This window comes from Pleurodeles waltl, chromosome 5, assembly GCF_031143425.1.
Source record: "Pleurodeles waltl isolate 20211129_DDA chromosome 5, aPleWal1.hap1.20221129, whole genome shotgun sequence".
In the NCBI taxonomy this organism is placed as follows: Eukaryota; Metazoa; Chordata; class Amphibia; order Caudata; family Salamandridae; genus Pleurodeles; species Pleurodeles waltl.
The window spans coordinates 117,949,701-117,970,396 of record NC_090444.1 but is presented as its reverse complement, the minus strand read 5'-3'; the positions used below and the strand labels follow the sequence as shown (position 1 = coordinate 117,970,396).

The 20,696-nt window shown below is 43.2% G+C and overlaps 1 protein-coding gene across 1 annotated transcript in view; it reads right to left on the bottom strand.

Annotated features, from left to right (window-relative positions):
- LOC138295451 (uncharacterized) overlaps window positions 1-20,696 on the bottom strand; it is a 285,396-nt gene that overhangs the window by 167,445 nt on the left and 97,255 nt on the right. The window contains exon 2 of the mRNA XM_069233766.1: window positions 1,638-1,812. Coding sequence (XP_069089867.1) covers window positions 1,638-1,762 — 125 coding nt within the window. The 5' untranslated portion in view covers window positions 1,763-1,812. The remainder of the gene's footprint in view (window positions 1-1,637; window positions 1,813-20,696) is intronic.

Sequence of the window (20,696 nt, the reverse complement as noted above, 5' to 3'; positions counted from 1 at the left end):
AGGAAACATTTGCATGGGCCAAAGTTTGGAACTCCCTAACCAAAAGCCTTCGAGGGATTCCTACTCTCCTCTCTTTAAAATTAGCATGAACTCCAGTTTTCCTTCAAAACAGGAGCCCGATTTAACATCTTCTGGGTATGATTAGCGTGACTCTTTCTGGGCGAGGATCGGGTTTTAATTCGGTTAGGATGTTTTCAATTCTGGGAGTGGAATTTAGATCATTTATTGTCTTTATATATGTTTTGATGATATGTTGTATTGTGGCTGGAATATTTTGTATTTGTATAAACGCCTCAAAGATAAACACAATTTGAATTGTTGCTCTTTAAATTCGATAAACTAAATGAAACTCTTCTCTGAAGCTGCCCACTACACTCTTTCAAGGTCAGAACGAAAGTCGAGCATATTTTGTTGGCTGTAATCCTGTTTTTAACGTTCTTCTAAGAGGAGGCAATGGTTTCTCTGTAGAAGCCACCACAACCTGGAACACCCTGGCGAACAACATCTGGTATCACTAGCTAGGACCACTCGTTGCTGCTTGCTCAGCCATATCTGCTTTGACGTTCCATCTTTGGGGCCACCAGAGTCAGATGGCGCTCTTCCGGGATAGAGTGTGCTTCATAACTGTGTTAATTCAGTAAAATCTTAGTTAGCAAATCTGATTTTAAGTTTGCTTGCTGTAACCTCCTCACAATATCAATTTCTACAAGTTGCATAGTGGTGCGCTGCACAGTATTGATGCCTTGTGTCTTCTGTGTTCATGCAAACAATCTCTTGCTGAAGAGGGACCAAAAGACCAATTCTGAAAGCAGGATGAGGGAGAAGTTGGTGTCAGGCAATGAGTTGTAATAAATGTATAGTAAAGGGTATTAAAAGTCCTCTGATCGCCCTGGCTTTATAAAGACCCACAGCCCTTGGCCTCATTCCTCTTGCTGACTTGCAATATCCTTATAGTTCATGGAAATTCATTGCATAAGGCATATGGAAACCTGTGGGCTTTATACATACCTGCATATAGCTTGTCGATTGCAGTCCAGTCATGACATCAGTGCACAACTGTAATAGGAAAATGACAACACTACCCGGGTGTCGTCATTACATTTGGGTGGTGATGTCCCATTGTAGACGGCTAGAGCCAGCAGAGGATGAGAAGCAGCTTCTTGGCCAGAACACATCTGCCTCCTATTGTGCACTTAATGAAACAGGTGACTTTGCATTCGAGGGGCCATAACACAAGATATTGAGATGGGTGGAAGGCGACTGGACCCAAGCATTATAATGAATAAAATAACCCTAACTCTACATAAAAAGCAATATTAGAGGTGACTGCGTTCTGTGACCTCCATATAGCCACAGAGCGCATCAGCGACTTGCATTGTCGCTATGGGGTTGTTTGAACTGTATATATTGTAAATGTCAATAGAATAAGAATCAGTGGAGGCTCCTGGCATGTTGTTGGCCAATATGAAAAACAAACTCCTGCGAGTCAATGACCCCACACCAACCTTTGGTACCACAATAGGGATCTTCAGCAAGCTCTGATAAATGAGTTACATAAATAAAAAAAAAAATGAGGTACAAAAACAGTCAGCTCTTCCCTCGATTTCTTTAAAAAATACAACATGAGCGTGGCTTACCGCAGACAGAATCCGCACAGGAGCAGGAGGAGGACAGTGGGTACCATGGTGGCAATGGACATCAGGGCCCACTGGAAGGTGGAGTGGATGGTGGTGGCCATGGCTGGCTCCAGGCTGCCCGCCATCGATGGGCGTCTGGTGGGTCACTCAGGATGAGCTCCAGCAGCAGGTGAGTCTATAACAGAGAAGAAGTAACAGGCATTGGATGTTTGTTCATTAGAGGAAGCATGCATTTTGGCAAAATCAGATCACATAGTAGCAAAATTATCCATTAATAAAGAATATTCATAATTAAAGAAAAATAACAAAGGATTTATAAAAATATGCAAATACATTTTAGGAAACACTGTAGATAGGTCTAAATACAGAAATTAAGTTGTTTGCAGTGATTGTAGATCCAGCGGTTAGGATCATGGCTTGGATACTGACATGTATATTCGTGGGTGTCCACCCTTAAGGCTCTGATATTCACCATAATATCCCGGAATGAGACATTAATTGCTAAGAGGAATTTTAACACTAGGATACCCCTTACGAATGTATGCAGATCTTTGGTAGAAGTCGAGAATAAACATGAGGAAAGGTAAATGAAAGCGTGACAACTGTCATTTAATTGGGTGAACCAGTAGCTTTGTGGATAAGCTCCTCAGTTCTTAGAAGTAGACAAATTAACAGCGTTAACGGTTGCCATTTGAAAAGAAACACAAGCAAATTCCCAGTAAGTGATGGGAATTGAAGTATGTTTATTAATCTCCTTGTAAAGAACATTGGAGTCCCTCTTGATTCCTATAATCATCTGCTGCGGGGAATGTGATGAACTCACTCAGACCAACCTCATGCTGTACAGCTCAGACAGTGAATAGCCTCGGGGTCCCCTCATATATCTGGGTGCATAATGGAGGACAGGTGACGTTGTACATCTAGAAGGAGAAAGGTGAATAAGCAATGGTGGTCCATGTCCAGGGGTGCTGTGCAGGGCGGAGCCTACTCTTCAAGCCCCTCCCATTCAGCCAAGGCCAGTGAATATCTGAGATATGGGAACCTCAGGGGCACCTAACCACAGTCTGCAGGGGGGAGGCGATAGCCTTAAAGTGTCTGAGCTCCATCACCATGACAACGCCCTGAAGCAAACATACAGAAGACTTGGGAAGCCCTACAAAAGTTGCAAGACTTTGTTGTACATCATTTGTCAAACTAACCATACTGAGTACTGTGTTTGCCTCTGAAGACAGCATCCTCTTAGGAATATTGACAGCGCACTGAGAACCAAGAGAAGGTTTAATCTAAGAGTGTCCACTTTTGGGTTAATGAGTTGCCAGACCCATGCTATATTTTCTGGATGCTATGTTAGATAAATCTTCATGCAATTCATCTAAGTGGGAATATTTGCATAGACAATGAGGTTGTGGGGTGGGGGGGCAACATGTGCTACTCAGGTGAATGAAATGTATCTACTTCAGATCTTACCAATACCTGTCCTGGACTACTACCCTCAACACTCTAGAAAAGGAGACCATGGACTTTTACCAGATCAGATTAGTTTCTGAATTTGCGTGCCCGTGTTATGGTAATGTTTTACATGGATGAGTAACCCAATTGTCCACATAGAAGTAAATCAGTTATTTTAGATCCCTCACAATATGCTACTAGCTCTACCCAGCAACAACTGGTTGGGAATGAAATCCTGTTTCTGGCTATGCCAAATGTTACATTCCTCATGCCGAACAAACAAAAGTATGTTACAGATCTTTTTGAACTATAAACCTTTACTGAATATGGAGTTACACCTAGATGTTGTAGAACCATTGCATAGAAGGTCTTTACATTTTAAAATAGTATCCGGGTAATCTTACATTACCCTATTCGCCGAGATGCCATTTATGTTTCTCGTTACATCTAGGCTGTAGTGGCAGCTCAGGTAGGCGCTCTGTACTCCATATGACGCTTGATTGCTTTTCTGTGGCTGTCGAGTGCCCTCTGTAATCAAGGTCAGTTGTGGATAGGATCTGGGGCTTGGCTGGTGTCCCCTGTGTCTGCTAAAGTTCCATGGAGTTTTGTATCTGATCTCTGGGTTGATAATAGATCCTTATCAAAGTGCTATCGTTTTTTCATGTCCATTACCAAGTAATTTTCTTTGTCCTAACTTTATTAGATTATTACTCATTGGTTCCTGTACACTGTTACCATTGCAAATGCTTCCCTGACTGTGATTATTATAGGTTTATTGGCTGTAAAACCAACATTCTTTTCCATACTGAACTACACCCATACGTGAGTGGGTGGGAAGTGAATGTACAAGTAGAGGGTGGATTTTCTACAGTAAATTTTAACGGTTGCACTCATGGTGTAACCTATTTGAAATTGTTCAGATATTTGCATTGCAATCTGCATGAGATTTATTTTTTATTGACAGTATTGAATCTAGCAGCGTTCTCTAGAGTGATTGCTAGTAATCAAAAAATAATCTGGGAGGTGGGAACCACTGCCATCTCAATAAACCTACTCTGGTTAGGTCAAAACAGTTGAGAGAATCTCTGCTCGACTCCTGCTAGTTACAGCACAAGCAGAAGACACTCCCCAGAAAAGCATGTGCTAAGTTCACGTAGTAACAACAATTTCAAAGTAAAGAACACAAAACAATGCACTTCCAAAAACAATTCAGAGAATTAGACAAAAGTATAACGAAGAAAAAAGCACAGATCTTTATAATAGGTTAAGGGGAACTGGAGATTTGAATTTTGAAAGTTTTCAGACAAAAAATGCCCAGAAACAGTCAAGTATTATGAAAAAAAAAAAAAATGTGGTGGACCGGGGACTTAGCACAATTTCAGGCAGATTGCAATGGAGCTGAGGTCTGATACATCAAGCAGGCTGCCCCGGTCACAAGTATACATGGACACTGACACCATTTCACCTTCTTTCTCAAGATTCGCATCATACGGCCAGGCTTGCTACTGTTTTTTATTCCATTGTTTACTTCCCTGATGTTCCTAGTGATGTACCATTTGCAGCATGATGTACTAACCAGAGCAAAATAGAAAAATCAATAAAATATAGTTTCAAAGAAAAGAAGAAAAGCAGGTTGTCCTGATCAAAGGCGTTATCTGCAGGTTTAGTCTCCAACTGCTAAGAAAGGTCATTATGGTCGATCCTGCAGCCTCTAGCTTCTAGCTTCTCAGAACAGGCTCCTGGGCACTAGGTCGCACTCCAGCCGCCACATTTCCTGCAAAGTTTCTTCTTCTTTAGTCATCTGGGCCCTCGGAGTCAGCAATCTTTCTGGTTTTGGTGTCCCTGTAGCAGGTAAACATGAGGTCTACTAGTTAATTTATGGACAGCAGTTGCAGTCCCTGGGGACCAGCAAGATTCAAGAAGATTCAAGAGTCTTTGAGTGAGTTCTCTTCTTCCAGCTGGAGCAGAGAATCAGGGCTGATCTTCCAGCAGGGCCTTCTTCAGATTGAGTCTTCCTAGCTCCAGGAATGTTTTCAAGAGAAGGTGGTGAAGGTGCCAGATTTATCCTGGGCACTAACCAGTGAGTGGAGGAATTCTACAGCCCAATCCAAACAATTTTCTCGCAGTCCTCCCACCTTCTCTTGAAGTACTTTATCTGTGCATTACTGTATATTTATCCAGGAGCACCTGTTTCAATATGGTAGGAAATGGCTGCTACCAGCAAGGCCTCTCTTCAGCTTTTAGTCACTCCCTTAATTCAGAGGGTCAAAACAGTTTTTTCATCCTGTTGTGGCTGGAGCCTGTCTTGAAGGGTCCTGTAGGTGATTAGGGTAAGCGTTCCCTGGCTTACAGTCCAGCCGGAGCTTGGCTTGGCAGTTCGGGGTGGACTGTTCCCATGGGGAACAGGGTCAAGACTGATTTGCATACGGCTGGGTCCAAAGTGGGGTGGCATGGTGCGCAAAATAATTGATTAAGTCCAGATCTGTGACTGGGGGTGTAGGTTTGATTGGTTCCACATTCCGTCCATCATTTAAGTTTGTTTGCTTAAGTAAATTACCCAGCCTGGAAACAGATGCTAAAGAAGCATGTTCGTGGACCATGGCCTGAATATGAACAGCCCTGCCTTCAGTGACTCATGTCGGTGCAGGTCCTGCCTCTGCTCAGCAAAGCGGAGGCAATGGTGCCTGGAGGCCTGCCAGGATGGAGGAGAGGGTAACGCATTCAACACAGTGCACCCACCCTGTAGTGTAGTAGCATTAGTCACACATAACTAAGTCACACAGAGAGCAGTTAATGCCATTCTATAGGCGTGTAAGAAAACATTGCATTGTAAGTGTCACAAACTGTGTCTTTACATGTACTTTATAATAACTTGGTTTCAACCCACTGTCATGCCAAGCAATGCATGCAGCTGGTACTGCTGCACCCATGCCATCCCAATTTCATTTCAATGCATCTCATTTCTTCCTGCTCATCTTATTCCTTCCTGCTCTTTTACCATCAAAATGGTTAGAAAAATCTTGCCTTGTTCCCCAACCCATACAGAAGACTGGTCCCCTCGCTGATTCACACTAAACTAGATCACTGCAATGCCCTGTATGTTGTGGCTAAGGGAAGGATTTTAAGCATACTTCAGAGACTTCAAAATGCTGCTGTTTGCCTACTGCCTAACCTTAAGACATTTGACTCAGTCTCTCTGGCCAGAGCAAATCTTCATTGGCTTCTGGTCAAAAATAGGGTGGCCTTTAAATCTCTGTGTATTGCCCACAAAACACTTTATTCTTTAGGTCTATGTATTCTAAAAGACCATTTTCTTCGGTATACCCCAATGCCAAGCTCCGATCTGCTTCCTCCAGGAATCTTGTTAGTCCTAGAATCCGGAAGGCTTCTTGGGGTGGCAGGAGTTTCTCTTACATGACCTTCAGGCTTTGGAACCAGATTCTGTCCCATCTTAGAAATCAGCCCAGCTTCTTGATTTTCCGGAAGCAACTGAAGACTTGGCTCTTTCTCCTGACTGTCTAATTTACGTTGGACAGTTCGCATCCTTCCACTGATGGCAGTCCGAGACAATCTAAATAAAATCCATAGGCACACATCTTTTGCACCAATAGAATTTGTGTTTTAGTTTAGTGTACTTTATTAAGCAATTTCGGCACACACCCTTTGCATGCAACTACTTCAGTTTTATTGTGTGTACATGCAGACTAAAAAAACGGTACAATTAGAAGTGGCAAAATAAATAGTGGTTACCTTGATCAAGGCAACTCTTTGATACGTGCCCGGCATGCTTTAGCCATAATCATGGGCTCTAGATCATTGATTGTGAAGTCAACCCTTAGCCAGTGAATGCTACCTTGGTTCCTCTGTGTGTGTGCAGGAACCTTCTGCAGCTATACCAGCGTTTTCATGGTTGCCTCTCAGACTTCATTTCAGAGCATCTAGAAAGTTGTGAACAGACACCTAAGAGGTAAACAGATTTATACTGCATAGAAGGTAGATAAGGGTCTCAGAGAGATAATTAGGCCTTCGGACAAAGAACAGAAGTTCCAGGATAAGGAAAGCTCTGAAAGAGTCAAGAGTAGAGATGCTCTGTGCTCTTGTTGCCAAAGATGCACCCTGGGTCTTCTGCACTCCCTCTATCATGCATGATCCAAGGCACTGATTCTTAGATAAAGATTTGAAACTCCTCGGGTGGTATTTGCATGAGAAAACCTCGCGTGTGCGTGGAACAAAAATATATGCTAGCTTGACTTTCCCCGTTTGTTCTCTGGGGTCTCTGATTATCTTTTGTTAGGTTGTTGGTGTTCCTCAGAGAGGCTTCCAACATGCAGCCCTGAGGGAAACAACAGGCTCTCTCATCATAGGCCCCTTTCTCTGCATTTCATGGGTGTGGGTGAGATGCCACCTAAGTGGAGACAACCACCTCAACGAATGCACTCACAGAGGCAGTCTAATACATCGATTCAATTACTAAGTTTTGCAGAGGTGTAGTTAACCATGGGTTGCTGCTGTTCTGCTCAACGTGCATTGCTTTGTTCAAGTTTTTAACTATGTGGCCTGGGACACAATAACCCATTGACAACTCTCATGGCAGTTTCTGTATGCAATGTGTTCACTGTGGCCATCTTGCACTTGCTGCTGAAATTTGTTGTCTGAGTAGCATGAAAGCAGTATGCATTGTCATGCTCCACATGTGTACCATGGGCAGTGAAGCAGGCGGTTTGCTTCTGCATGGTTTTACAAATGATCTCATTTCCGGACTCATTAACCTGTTTGGAGAGGTTCTCTGGTGTCTTATTGCTTGCTGGCATAACTTATGTCACCACAAAAAATTATGTTTTCTGTCTGACAGTTGCTGTCCTTGCTGGTTGATGCTATTGGCTATCTGGCTATTTTGATTCCTAGGCCAATGTCTTTTTAGCACGTCATAGAACGTCTTGTCAATACCTCTTAGATGGTGCCGACAGTAACCATAATGCACAGGCTTTTTTGGGGGGATATATTTTTAGGTGGCCTCATTGTATGTACTTTCAGAAATCCATGTCAGATGTATTGCATCAGAAAACTTCTCCCACAAGGATCTTAACTTCTTGCACTGTAGATCAGTCTTATGCTTCTCCTGGTCCTTCAGTCTTTGATGCACATCATAGTTTGCCCAGCGAAAGCTGGAGACTTCACCTGTGTTAACTGCAGGGTTGCCACAAGTCTCTAATTTTATGTACTTTTGCCTTCAATATTCTTTCATTTTGCTTTTTTGGGTGTCTGCTTGATGTGGGATCAGTAGACAAGTGACAGCCTCTGCATCCCCTGCAAGACTTTATTTGTTACAGTTTGCAAACTGCTGTTTTGCAAATGTCTCGCACTCTGATTTTGTTTTAATTTCTCATCAATTATGCTCGCCTATCACTTTTTCCATCAATTGGCTAATCTCGAACTTTCCCCCTTATCAGAGTTTAACCTTGGCTGGTTGGTACACGTGGCCTCTCATGCTGCTGTGGTTGTTGTATTGTTCGTGGAGGCTGGGATGCAGGTTCATCGAGAATCCAGGATCTAAGTACCTGTTGTAATCTCAAAACAAAAGTATCACTTGATTGTGGAGTCATCTTTATTGCAATCAACAGCCTGGGCGTGGTCATCCCTGGCCGGCTATTGTCCACTGACAAACCACAGAACGCACACACCAAAGGACACACAGACAACTTCAGATATCCCATTAGCTTTAAAGGCATAACATAGCTCATTTTCTTCCCACCAAACATTAAGTGATAAATGACCAAATATTAGGCAATAAATCATATGCAAAAGTATAACACATCCCAATGCAGTTCAGTGTTGTCATTGAACAACAATATACACTGAATAGGGGAGTTTATTCACAGACAAAATCCTGTAAGTATGCAGGTGCGCTATAGAAACTACTGCAATTCCATCTAATTCCTAATTAACCCTCGGGATTCATGCCTTCTCGATCCACATCACTCTAACCACACCACTTCTACCACCCGTCAAACTCAACCTGAACTCCTCATCATCATCTGTCAGCATGGACCTACGGCGTCCTTCACCATCCTCTTCCTTACTTTGGTCATCTCTGTGGTGCATCACAACCCTCCGGAGATTCAATTTTTCTATGCTCATTAAAACAACATCGTTTCCATGCACCTCCGACTCTGTATGAACCATTACATTCTGTGAAAGTTCCCCTCAATCTTGCTGGCTTTAAGTTTACCCAGTGACCAGCAGACAATCAACTCTGACTCCCTGCACTTGCCACCGCCCTGGTAATCATTCTCAACTCCGGAGCGCACCAATTTCATACTAGCTTCCTTGTGGTTCGATAAAGCCCACGCTAATTCCCACACTAATTTCTTAACATCATGTCCGCCAGACACAGCTATTTGGATAAATACTTTAAACATTGGCCCTCTCCACGATGCCATTTGCTAGCAGAATATACAAAGCAGTGCAATGGCATTTGATCTCATATTTACCTAAGAACACCTTCATTACTACTGACGTCAATTGAGGTCCGTTGTCATTTAAGTGTAGATGGATACCCCTCTTCCTTAAAAAAATCTTCAAAGACCTCTATGATAAGTCTAATAGATATTGCTCTTAAAAACCTCATAATAAGCCACTACGAGCAAACATTCAACAAAACAAAACCAAATCTCACCTCTCCATGCAAACCAGACAAAGTCCCAATAACATCTAAACACACACAACCATGCCTTCCATTGGTCCAATGTGTGTTCATTCTGGGCACTCCAACCCACCTTCAAACATTTCTCCTACTCTTTGCACTTTACAGTGTTCAACGCACTTGACAGCCTGGTCATGCACACCGACCACCAAAAATATGTTTTCTCTCTTCTCTTAGAGGAGCTTGCCACAAGCATCCTTTGTGTGCCGACCCTATGATCCGGTTATGTATTCTCTCTTGTGGTACAACTTTGTCTCCCTTTATCACCACACTCCCAGGACAAATTAACAGTTCCAAAACCTTCACATAGTCTCACAGCAGAATGTAGGACATTCTCCCATCTTCGCCCTTTTTGAATCAAAATAATTACCTCGGTGTCACAGCCCAGTCCTCTTTGTAGGTGACCCCCCGCCTCCACACCAGCAGTGGCTCCTCCGCTATGGCGGAGGAGCTTCGCCACCCCACCCCCCGCCAGCAGCAGCCGCTGCAAATCTTTTTGTTAAAGATAATAACCTATGTTTAATATCTTTTTATTGTTGAGGGGCAGGGCCATGGAGGATGACGGGGACGAAGGAAGTGCACCCCCCCCTTCAGTGCGCATGTGTCTTTGGCTAGCCGTCTTAGGCGAACCAAACACACATGCGCACTGTGCTCTCTCCAGCCCAGCACTGCGTTGCTGGGCTGGAGAGAAAAGGCACAGGCTCCCAATCTGCCTGGGAGCGCCCTGGCTGGCTGCTCCAGCCAATCCTAACGCTGCTCTGAGCAGTGTCCGGACTGGCCACAAGGCCTCCTAAGAGGAAGGAGGAGTGGCAGCGCGGCGCTCAGGTACGTTTAAAAAATTAAAAAAAATTATATTAATAATATTTCCCCTGCCGCGCGCCACTCCGCCCCGCGTAACCTCCGCGAGCTGAGACCCCCCTACACTCCATCTAAAATTCAAGCAGCTACTCTTCCCTGTAACAACAATGCAATCAAACTCTCCCAACTGACAGAAAATGGGGATAAATAATTTGTTTGGGTGTTATGCCATCTGGGTATAAGTTTCAGTACTTCGCGAAATTCCTGAAGACATGCTGCCAGCCTTGTCAATGTTTCCCAACCCTAATCAGCACTACCTAGCAACAAGCCCCAGACCATAGGCTTGTGGTGAGTTCATAGCACAAATTTCACTCCCCATATTTATATGTAATAATTTTCAGCACTAGAAGCGGCAGCCAATGGTTCCCTCTCTATCAATGAATGGTTACTTTCCAAAACAGTGACAAAGCAAGAAGTGCAGGCACTCTTCCCTCTTTTGTCATGACTTTAGAGAGGATTGTACCAATGCCAGTACCACTTGTGCCAACAGTTAAAATTGTTATAAAATGGAGTTAAAATTCCAGCCATATATTTCATTTTTAATGTTTTCAAAAAATTGTTGCTGGGCATTCACCCACACAAAATGATTGCTTTTCCTCAACAATACTCCCAAAGTTTCAGCCTTGTCAGAAAATGTTTCCACAAATTGTGCATAATATTCTGTAAGACCCATAAACAATCACAAGTGGCCTTTAAGTCTTTATGATAGATCTAACTTTATTGCCTTAAGCAAATCCAACTAGGATTTTGCACCCTCAGCAGAGATCATGTAACCCTCTGTAGGTTCAGACTAGGGGTGAGTGGAAAGCTCCGCTCCACCTGTAGAATTTTGCCTTTCAACTAGGCCTGGGTGTTGTTCGCGGAGTTCGGCTAAGCAGAACTCCGCAAAGTGCCCGGAGTTCCGCGAGAGGTGAAGTTTGGGTAAGGCGTGCTCTTCGCACTGATTTTCAGAATAGGAGCTTCTCCCGTGCTGTAAAATCAATGCGAACTGCAACACGCACAGGGCCAGAGGGCCCTACCTTCCTTTTGCCGCTCAAGTAGATTTTCTACTCGAGCGGCGGCTTCCTCAATGCGAGCGGCAGCTTTCTCATCGCCAGCGGTCGCAGCCTACAGCGACCGCTCACGTTCAGAAATCTCGCTCGACAAGAAGAACAATAAAGTTACGTCAGAGCTTTGAAAAGCTACAGATAGTAATGATAAATGTATGTGTGGGAATTGATTAGAAAGGAAAATGAGAATAGTGATGTGCGGCGCTTGACCTCCAAAGTCAGGAAGCAGTCTCTACTTGAGGAGGGGTGTTTGATGGTGGGAAAACAGTGGCCCCCTCAGGAACGGCACAGCTGGGGTAAAAGTCTTGTAACCAGCACAATGGACAGCGCGCGCTAGGAGAATGATGTTATTATGACTGTCGGGGCACGTGCATCATGTTGGCAACCCTTAGAAGTATTTGGTCCACGCACTCGAGCGAGGTGCAGAAATCTGCCTGTGCCCTCCGAACTCAGGATGCAATTGCACTCTAACAAACCAGCATTAATTATCTTCAGGTGTGTACTTTGGTCTTTATTGCCTTTTCTGGTTTCCACCTGCAGTAAGAATCTTATAGTTAAGTACAGGTTTTAGTTTCCAGTGCAGCTGGAATTTCTTTTCATGGGCCACATTCTCAAGTCCCAAACTCCCAATGCATTTTGGTCAGTGCTGTCTGGTGGGACAGTGACCTAAGGCACCCCCTCAATTTGATCGTGTGACTAATGGTGTGCGCCTCAGTGTATTCACCCTGCCTTTCATTCTTCCGAGGTTGATAAAACGAGTGGCATTGATAACAATGCATATTCAACAGCACACACACGTCGGTAATTGACCGTGAATGTGCGCTTCACAAGAATGTTACCTTACTACAGGGACTATTCGTGTGGTAAATTGCTGACGCCTGCATGCTACTTCTGCAAACTGCCTCGAGCCAAGTCAGAGACTGTGAAACTGCCTGGCCCCTCCCGCCGCTGCCGGCGGATGAAAGAATTTTACGAACGACTATGAAGGAAAACGTACAGGTGAGACATTCTGTGACGAGCCCACAACAACCAAATGACAAATTAATTAGCAAACTTTTCCATCCAGTTCAAAGGTATGACAGTCTCTGAGGCAGGGGAGCCAATGAACACCCATAAATCTATTAACCAATCCCAAAAGGAGAGTTTACAAACCAACCCTAATGCTTTCCTACACCTCCTGGTATACATTTACTCCTTCTCGATTGGTTGCAACTACTTTCAGTGCCCATGCTGGTTTCAATTTCAGCACAGACAGAATTAGTTACACAGTGGAAGCATCGTGTCGGTGAAGGTGGGCTGGGACCTGGGGCAGTGCTTAATTTGTGCTTGTTGTTTCCGGGCACTTATTTGTGATGGCCGGCGCTTATTCTTCTGGCTCAAGCATTTGCTGTGAGCAAAAGACACACATGGGAAAGACGGAGGAAGAGAAAAACGAAAAAGCATCACAATGGGAGAATCCAGAAAGCTGCAAGAGTGCGCTGAAGGGGCAGGGGGTGGCTGTAAATGGTTGAAGAGGCCTGGGATTGCTTCAGGATTACGCTGCCTCAGTATTCCGTGTTCCCACATTTAATTGCAACAGCTGCATGTTTAAGAGGAGGGCTTTGAGCACCGGCACGTTTTTATTTACAAATTAAACCCTGACCTGGGGTCACTCCGTGCCCCAGACGACATTGAGCAAGGTAGTGAAAAAGAAGTTATGAGGGGGTCTTTTGTGGTGAGCACAGTCTGTTACTGGTGGGCCCCAAAGCACCACTCTCTAACGTGGTGATTGCCATGAAGCCCTCATAGATGAGGATGGTACAGTTACTGAATTATCCTGAGACTGGTAACAATAGTACCTTCAAGATGCACTCAAGTCGAGGGAGATGTGATGATAACACAACATCTCTTGCTACAATCCTGGTCTTTCTTTCAGCTAGGGTGTGGCACAGGGATGTAATGTTGCAGGCTTGAGTGTGGAGGATGGATATAGGGGCAGCGCAGTGCACAGCCTTAAAAACTAGCCATACATGCAGTGTTTAATTTGTAAATAAAAAGGTGCCGGTGTCCAAAGCCCTCTTAAACACGCGGCTGCTGCAATTGAATGTGCGATCACGGAATACTGAGGCAGCGTAATTCTGAAGTCATCTGGAGTCTCTTCAATCCATTTACAGCTACTCCCTGCCTCTTCAGCTCACTCTTGCAGCTTTCTCCCTTTGTGACGCTTTTTCGTTCTTCTCTTCCTCAGTCTTTCCCATATGTGTCTTTTGCTCCCAGCAAATGCTTGAGGCAGAAGATAAAATAAGCCCCGGCCCTCAAAAGTAAGTACCGGTGCTCAACACCGGAAACGACAAGCACAAATTAAGCACCGACTACATGTTTGTATATATTTGTTGATACCCATGAAGTCTGGTCTGCACTCGCCACATACTGGCCCCTCCGTCTTTCACGATTCAACTGCTCTGTTTGCTTTCAGACAAAAGAAACCTACTACTAATGTTGCTGGTATTTTAAAAGGAATTTATCTTTGTACTGCACCTGTTCGCGCAGGGATGAAAACAGGTCAGAAAGAGGTCAGGTCAGAAAGAGATTTAAATCATTGAACATACTTCTGCCACGTCATCAGTCAATGGCTGCTGAAGCCCACAGTCTGTTGTAGTGCCTACTAAGAGAACTAACCAAAGATCATCCACTCTGTAGATCTGAGGGTCTTGCATGCTGTTTCTGCCTCCGGAAGGGAATGTCCCCACTAATAGCATTTTCCCCAATTTTCACATCTTGTGCAGTAAACTCACACTGAGTTCACTGAACTCTGTGGAGTCAAACCTTGCATCTGAGCACTGTGAATTTCAATATTCCTCTAGAGAGCTGTCTATCTGGGAAATGACCAAAAGAAACACCTCTGTGGTCCAAAGTCCCTGTATCAATCCACTGTTTTTAGCAGCACTTACTCCTTCCCTGAAGACTGATAACGTCAGTTAAATTGATTTAAGACTATAGGATCTACTTAGAATGTCTCTGTTACCAACTCCGTCTGAGTAAGTTGTTCGATTATTTCCCACCTCCACATACAGGGTCACCGGGTCCACTGCCCACCCATTGATCAAGGCACCAGTTAAAAAAAAAAAAAAAAAAAAAGGCACAAAAAATAATTGTAAACCTTCCCTATCAATAAGCAGAATATAATAACCGACCTCACCACCTCCGATCATGAGTTTAACAAGGCTCCGAACATTAACCATATAACTCAGTTAGGGGTAATTTTATCTGATTTCTCCTATATTAATACCCTACTTTTTGTGGTGTCAGAGTAAGATAATTGTACTATTTCTATATCAACCCTTGACCTGACCTTAAGTTTTTGATCCCTAAATTTCACTATAATGAACTTTTTGTCATACCCAGAAGCCCAGCATCTTTGATGAAGTTGCCTTTTTGGTCCACCAAGCCTAAGTGGCGCACAATGGCAGAGTAAGGAGGCGGTCCATCACTGGCTCTGCGGAGAGTGTGGCGGAAGCTTGTTCTGGTAGTTTCATCCTAGAGCTCTGTCTGCCACACAAACATCAAAGGGGGTAAAACGTCTACGGAAAAGGACATTTTTTCCACGAACTGGGTGGAATTGATATGTTGGATTCCCATGCTACCTAAAGTAAGAAACCCGAAGCACTCTTTTGAGCAGCTTAGATGTTGCCCCATTCTCTACACTCTCAGCCTGTACACGGAAATGAAGGGTGTGTGTGCTTGGGGAGGTGTCGCCTGTTTTCTCAGTATGTTAAATCCTTACTAGCAGAAGTTTAAACTCACCGCTGAACTGCAATTCTGTCTTTGTGCCAGACATAACTTGTGACTCATGTATGGTATTTCAGGGACTCAGCATCACTTAGGCCATCAGTACAAGACCCTTGTTAACTCCGCGGGGAGATTCCAGGCATTCATTAACCATTCCAGCTGGTATTTCCCCATGAGTTTTTTAAAAAATATATCTTTATTGCCATTTAGAAATATCTGATAGAGTTTTTGCCACAAAATTCAGGAACATAATTCCTAGTATAGTAATAATGCAATCAGTGTACATCAACCAAGAGTTTAAGAACAGAGATCACACACTCATCGGAGCAGGACAGCAACATTTGTTTCTCAGTATGCTGTACTCCCAAGCAGTTTGTGTAAAGGTCCATTTGAACTGTTGTGGTTGTATGAATTCTTCCCCCAATCCATCAACAACCTTTGAATCACAACTCGGGTAAGTCTCACAAGTTGTGTAAGAGTGCATCTCTCATTTGATTTCATAGCAGGATCCGCGTAAGGTGTAGGAGACGAGCATCTCTTTGGGAATGGAGGACTATACCCCTTGTTCAATAGCCGGGTTAAAAAGTTTAGAAACTATAAGAAGCGTAAATCTAACAAATCTTGGGTAATGTAGGCTGGGTCAGGGACTAGGGAGGATGGAGGAGTCCACCCACTAGTAGAGGTCAAACAGTTGTGTACTACATTCCACATATGAGAGCCCACTCTGGGTTTCCTAGGTCTGGGAAAGGTCCCTAGTACACAGGCCTCTATCGAACATGGCGTGGTGCATCGAAAAGCAAGGTGCAAACATTGAAGAATCCGCTTGCCAAAATATCTGCAGGGCAGCTCCAGGTCATGTGACCAGAGTCTGCGTCGGGATACTCACATCGCGGGCAGCCATGCTGGTCCCCTCCGTAAATTATCTGTAATCTATGAGGTGTAAGATATGTCATATGCAGGAAGTAAATTTGTACATATTTGAGCCTAGTGTTATGGGACACTGTTCTGGGATATGCCACTATCTTTCTCCATTCTCTGTAATCACCTTACCAAGGATACCATCCTGTATTTCCCCATGAGTTAAATCAAGATTATCAGTTAACTCACTCAGAATGGCAAACAGCGTACAGATTTGTCACCATTCTATATGAAATAACAGTCCTGAATATGCACATATATACCACTGTTTTAGAACAGGTGGTAAATGACTCAAGGGCTATTTTTTGCCTGTGAAGGGACAGCAGGAGCAGCTGAGGGCAGAAAGTTTTTTAGATCAGCTATTAAATGTGGTGTATGGGCCTTGCAGGTGTTTTGTAGGTACACTTCTTCCTCCCACCAGCCACCAGCTCAGGTCAGTGGAGTTTCTCCAGTGATTGCCAAAGACCAACAAACATCAAGAAATCCCACCCGCTGTGTGTGTTTAGGGGGATAATTCCTGGAGATTCCCGGTGGCAAGCCAGGGACGGAGGGACAGTCCCCAAAAGCCTTGAAGGAGCCATTCGGTGAATTATCTCACAACAGACCTTAAAGCCCCGGCAGACATGATCACAGGAACATTCTAGAATGTCTGGTGTTGGAGATTCTTAGTATGCAGACTGGAGTAAGAGAAATATTTTTTTCACTACAATGGAGGACCCCCATTAAGGAACACTGCCATGTAGACCAAGACCTTCACCTAATTGTGTAAGCCAATCAGAAATATTTTTGGAAGTCAAATCCCTGCTTTTGCGCCTCCACTGGGAGACTGTCAACAAATAAGACTGGTGGCCGTATGGTGGGTTATAGAAGTGGTTGGAGCGCTTCTCGTAGCAGGATCCTTAAATGTGGATCCTAGACACAGGATGGTGAGGTTATGAACGTTATGTTGAAGATGTATTTACTACCTTGGGAGCTATTGAGGAAGCATGGACAGATGGTAGACAGTAGAAACTCCAGATAGTCAATGTAAGACAGTAAGTGAAGACATTTAAAAACATCTCTCTAGAAATATAGCCTGCAATAAAGGATTGATTTAGCATTGAAAAACAGATGCAAATGTGTGTAAGCAGATGGTTTCATACGGCCAGGAGCCTCGTCTTTATATTTTTGAAAATATGTTTTGCAGTCTGTTTTCAAAAGGAATCCTAGACCTTCAGTCATAATATGTTGGCATGATTCACTAATCTAAGTTAAAATTAAGCATGGGATCTCGCACTGTTAGGTGTATTAATTCCACTCAGCACTGACATGTTTTGCTGAATTGCAAGGCATGAGCAAGAGCCAAGATTTACAGATTTAACTTTCATTTTGGCATTTCAGTTACATTGCCTAAGGACCGTCTTCCACGTGTGTAAGTCATGGCTACCTTTCGAATTAAAACACTCAGTACTTTAATAACATTTCCTGCCGCAGCCAATAAAACTGGCATTTCATATTCTGCAAGAGGCAAAGGAATCTCAGATTTGGCAGAGAAGTTATGAGGAATTAGCAGTATGCACGACTAACCCTTCTGCATAGTTTTACAACAAAGTGCAGTCACCATCTCACCAACATTAGCATGTACTTCAGAAGCAACTTTTAATTCTGGAAGCCATGTCAGTTTTACAGAAGCTGTTTTTTTCTGCTCCCTTTTAAAGTATGAAAAACAAAATGCTATGATTGTACATACAACACTCGCCTGCAGTGCAATGTGAAATAATATAACTGAATACTGCAGTGAGAATATCATATATTTCAGTTTTAAAGAAGTATTATCTTGGAAGTTAAGAAAAGATATAGAAAAGTATAATGACACTGACAGTGTATTTATTTACTAAATTGACGTATAAAGCGCTTGCTCGTGATAATCACATCATAGCACTATTGTGGCTCCTAAATTGATCACTTCCCTTGCCAGGTGATGTCAGAACCACATCTGTGGGGTTTGGAGATTTCCAAATAAAGGAAGTGACAGAGGTCGAACTGGCTGTCCTGTCTAATAAAAGCCTAGCAAGGAAAATGGCCCCTTTTGCCTACTGTTAGGGTAGTAAAATACAGCAATTCTCAGGGGTCAATGGGCCCCGCAGGGCTCCGAGACTTGTGCCACTGCACCTACTGCATGAATGGTAGCTACTCCCCTTGCTGTGTATGAGGAGGCCAGTCAATAATGTGGATAGATCAGAGTTGGAATACAGGCTTAGTCTGCAGCCCAAGTACAGCATCCAGAAATGCTTAACTTGTGCCAGTGCTTGTAGGTGTCGGACGCTGGGACTGTTTAAAATCAGAGTTTGACTAAAGCAAGAGAGATAAAGACAGAAGAGGGAGACCAGAGGAGGACGCAAAGCTAATAAAACGATGAGAACGGTGAAACCAGATGAAAAAGAACCCACAAGAGCTACATAACTTAATAGCAAATGTAGGGTGGTGGAAGAAAGAGGCTTGAGTGGAATCAATATTAAGCAAAGCCGCTCAGAAAAAAAAAGTCCTTGCACTCTGTTAATACAAATTAAGCTCTGAACTGGTGAGCCACCACCGCCTAGCAGGCCTAGTAAACCTATGCAAATATAATGTATTAAAGCAATGAATACAACACCAAGGCAATCAAGCGCCATTAATACCAGCTGATATTCATGCATAAATGACATGGAAGGTGCACAGGTGTCACACCTAGCTTCTGTTCGTGACCTCTTATTTGTGTCCTTGTCTTGTCCCACAACTTGAGAAGCGTCATCCTTTGCACGTTTATTCTTCCACCTCACTAATGACAGCTAAGTGTCCTCAGGCCACAGTCTCCTATCCTGGCAGGATACTGACTCAGCGTTTCAGTCTTTTAAGGATGCAAAAATGATGCCATCTGTTGGGTATAAACACATGGGGTACTCTACACAAACTAATTTTGGTTAAAGTGGTACTTGTGGCATTTTTCAGTACGCTTGTGAATTAGCCACAAAATTACTCAAATTTGAATAACACGGGAATATTCTGGGAATACTCATATGCAATTACTACAAAAATAAAGAATTGTGCCCATTTTGAAGTTTTGCTAACAGGAAGTTCGATGTTTCAGGGCTCGATTTATAAAGGCAAGTACGAGAACATAAAAGAGTATTCCTATAGTAAACTCATTTAGATTCTACCTACCACTCTCAGAAATTCAAGAAACTCTACCAATTACTTTTCTCGTAAAATAAACAAAATTGCCCATCTTTAACATTATGAATAGGCTAAGAAAGTCGATTTAAGAATAGATAAGCTTGTATCGGAAAAGCCCCAAAAAATAATTGATTTGGGAAACTTTCAGACTTTCAGTTGAGTTGGTGATTTAATGTTAGAGCCAAAGTAAAGAGATGGTTTGTATTAAGGGGAGCTCGCATTCTAGTGCAGAATTAACATCAGTATTCTTAACCACAAATGTAAATGCCTTATTTTTTTTTTTTTTTTTTAAGAATATAGTGACAAAGTTAGCAAAAATTAAACAAATGGAATGCACAGAGACAGAGTCGGACTGGGACAGAAAACATGCCTGGGCACAAAAATAAAAGTAGTCTACTTTAGTGATTCAGAAAGCTAAAAACAAAATGTGGCCCATTTTTGCAAATTAGGGCCGTTTTGAACTTGTTGAGGCACTCTGTGTAAGTCTTTTGTAATATATGGAAGACTGCATGGATTTATTTGAGCTTGCTACAGGCAATGTTTTTTTTTTTTTTTTTTTAATATCAGGAAAATCAGCAGTAAAGACTGGCCCACCAGACCTAAACAAACAGCCAAACAAGTCCACACACTGATATGTCAGACCAGCCAATCGGGCACTGCGTGATTGCCCAATAGGCCAGTACGACCCTGCAAGGAGATGGTGCACTACCAAGTCAAGAAAGTGTTGAAAACGATAAAGCTTGAAGAAACGGTTTTACTTGTCGAAATGTAGGATTTCTAGGTAAATAATTTCAGATGTCCTGGTGGTCCCAGGGGTCCCATTTTTTCAGTTTACCAATTAAAAGGGCCCTGTGAAAAATACCTTCACTGGGATGAGCACAACGTGAAAAGTAGGTGAAACGCAAGTAGCCCGTTGAGATCAAAAGAGAATTGATGAGGTTGTCAAATGTCCTTATTCACGAAGGAAACAGCAATGAGTTGAAGCCAGAAAGAACAGATGGGTAATTAAAGATGGGCTATTTAGGTAGCAAATCAATGCACTACCCCAACCTGGAAATAAACACATATTGAACAAAATAACTAAGCAAACATCACCAAAGTCACCAGGCCTGGCACTGTCAA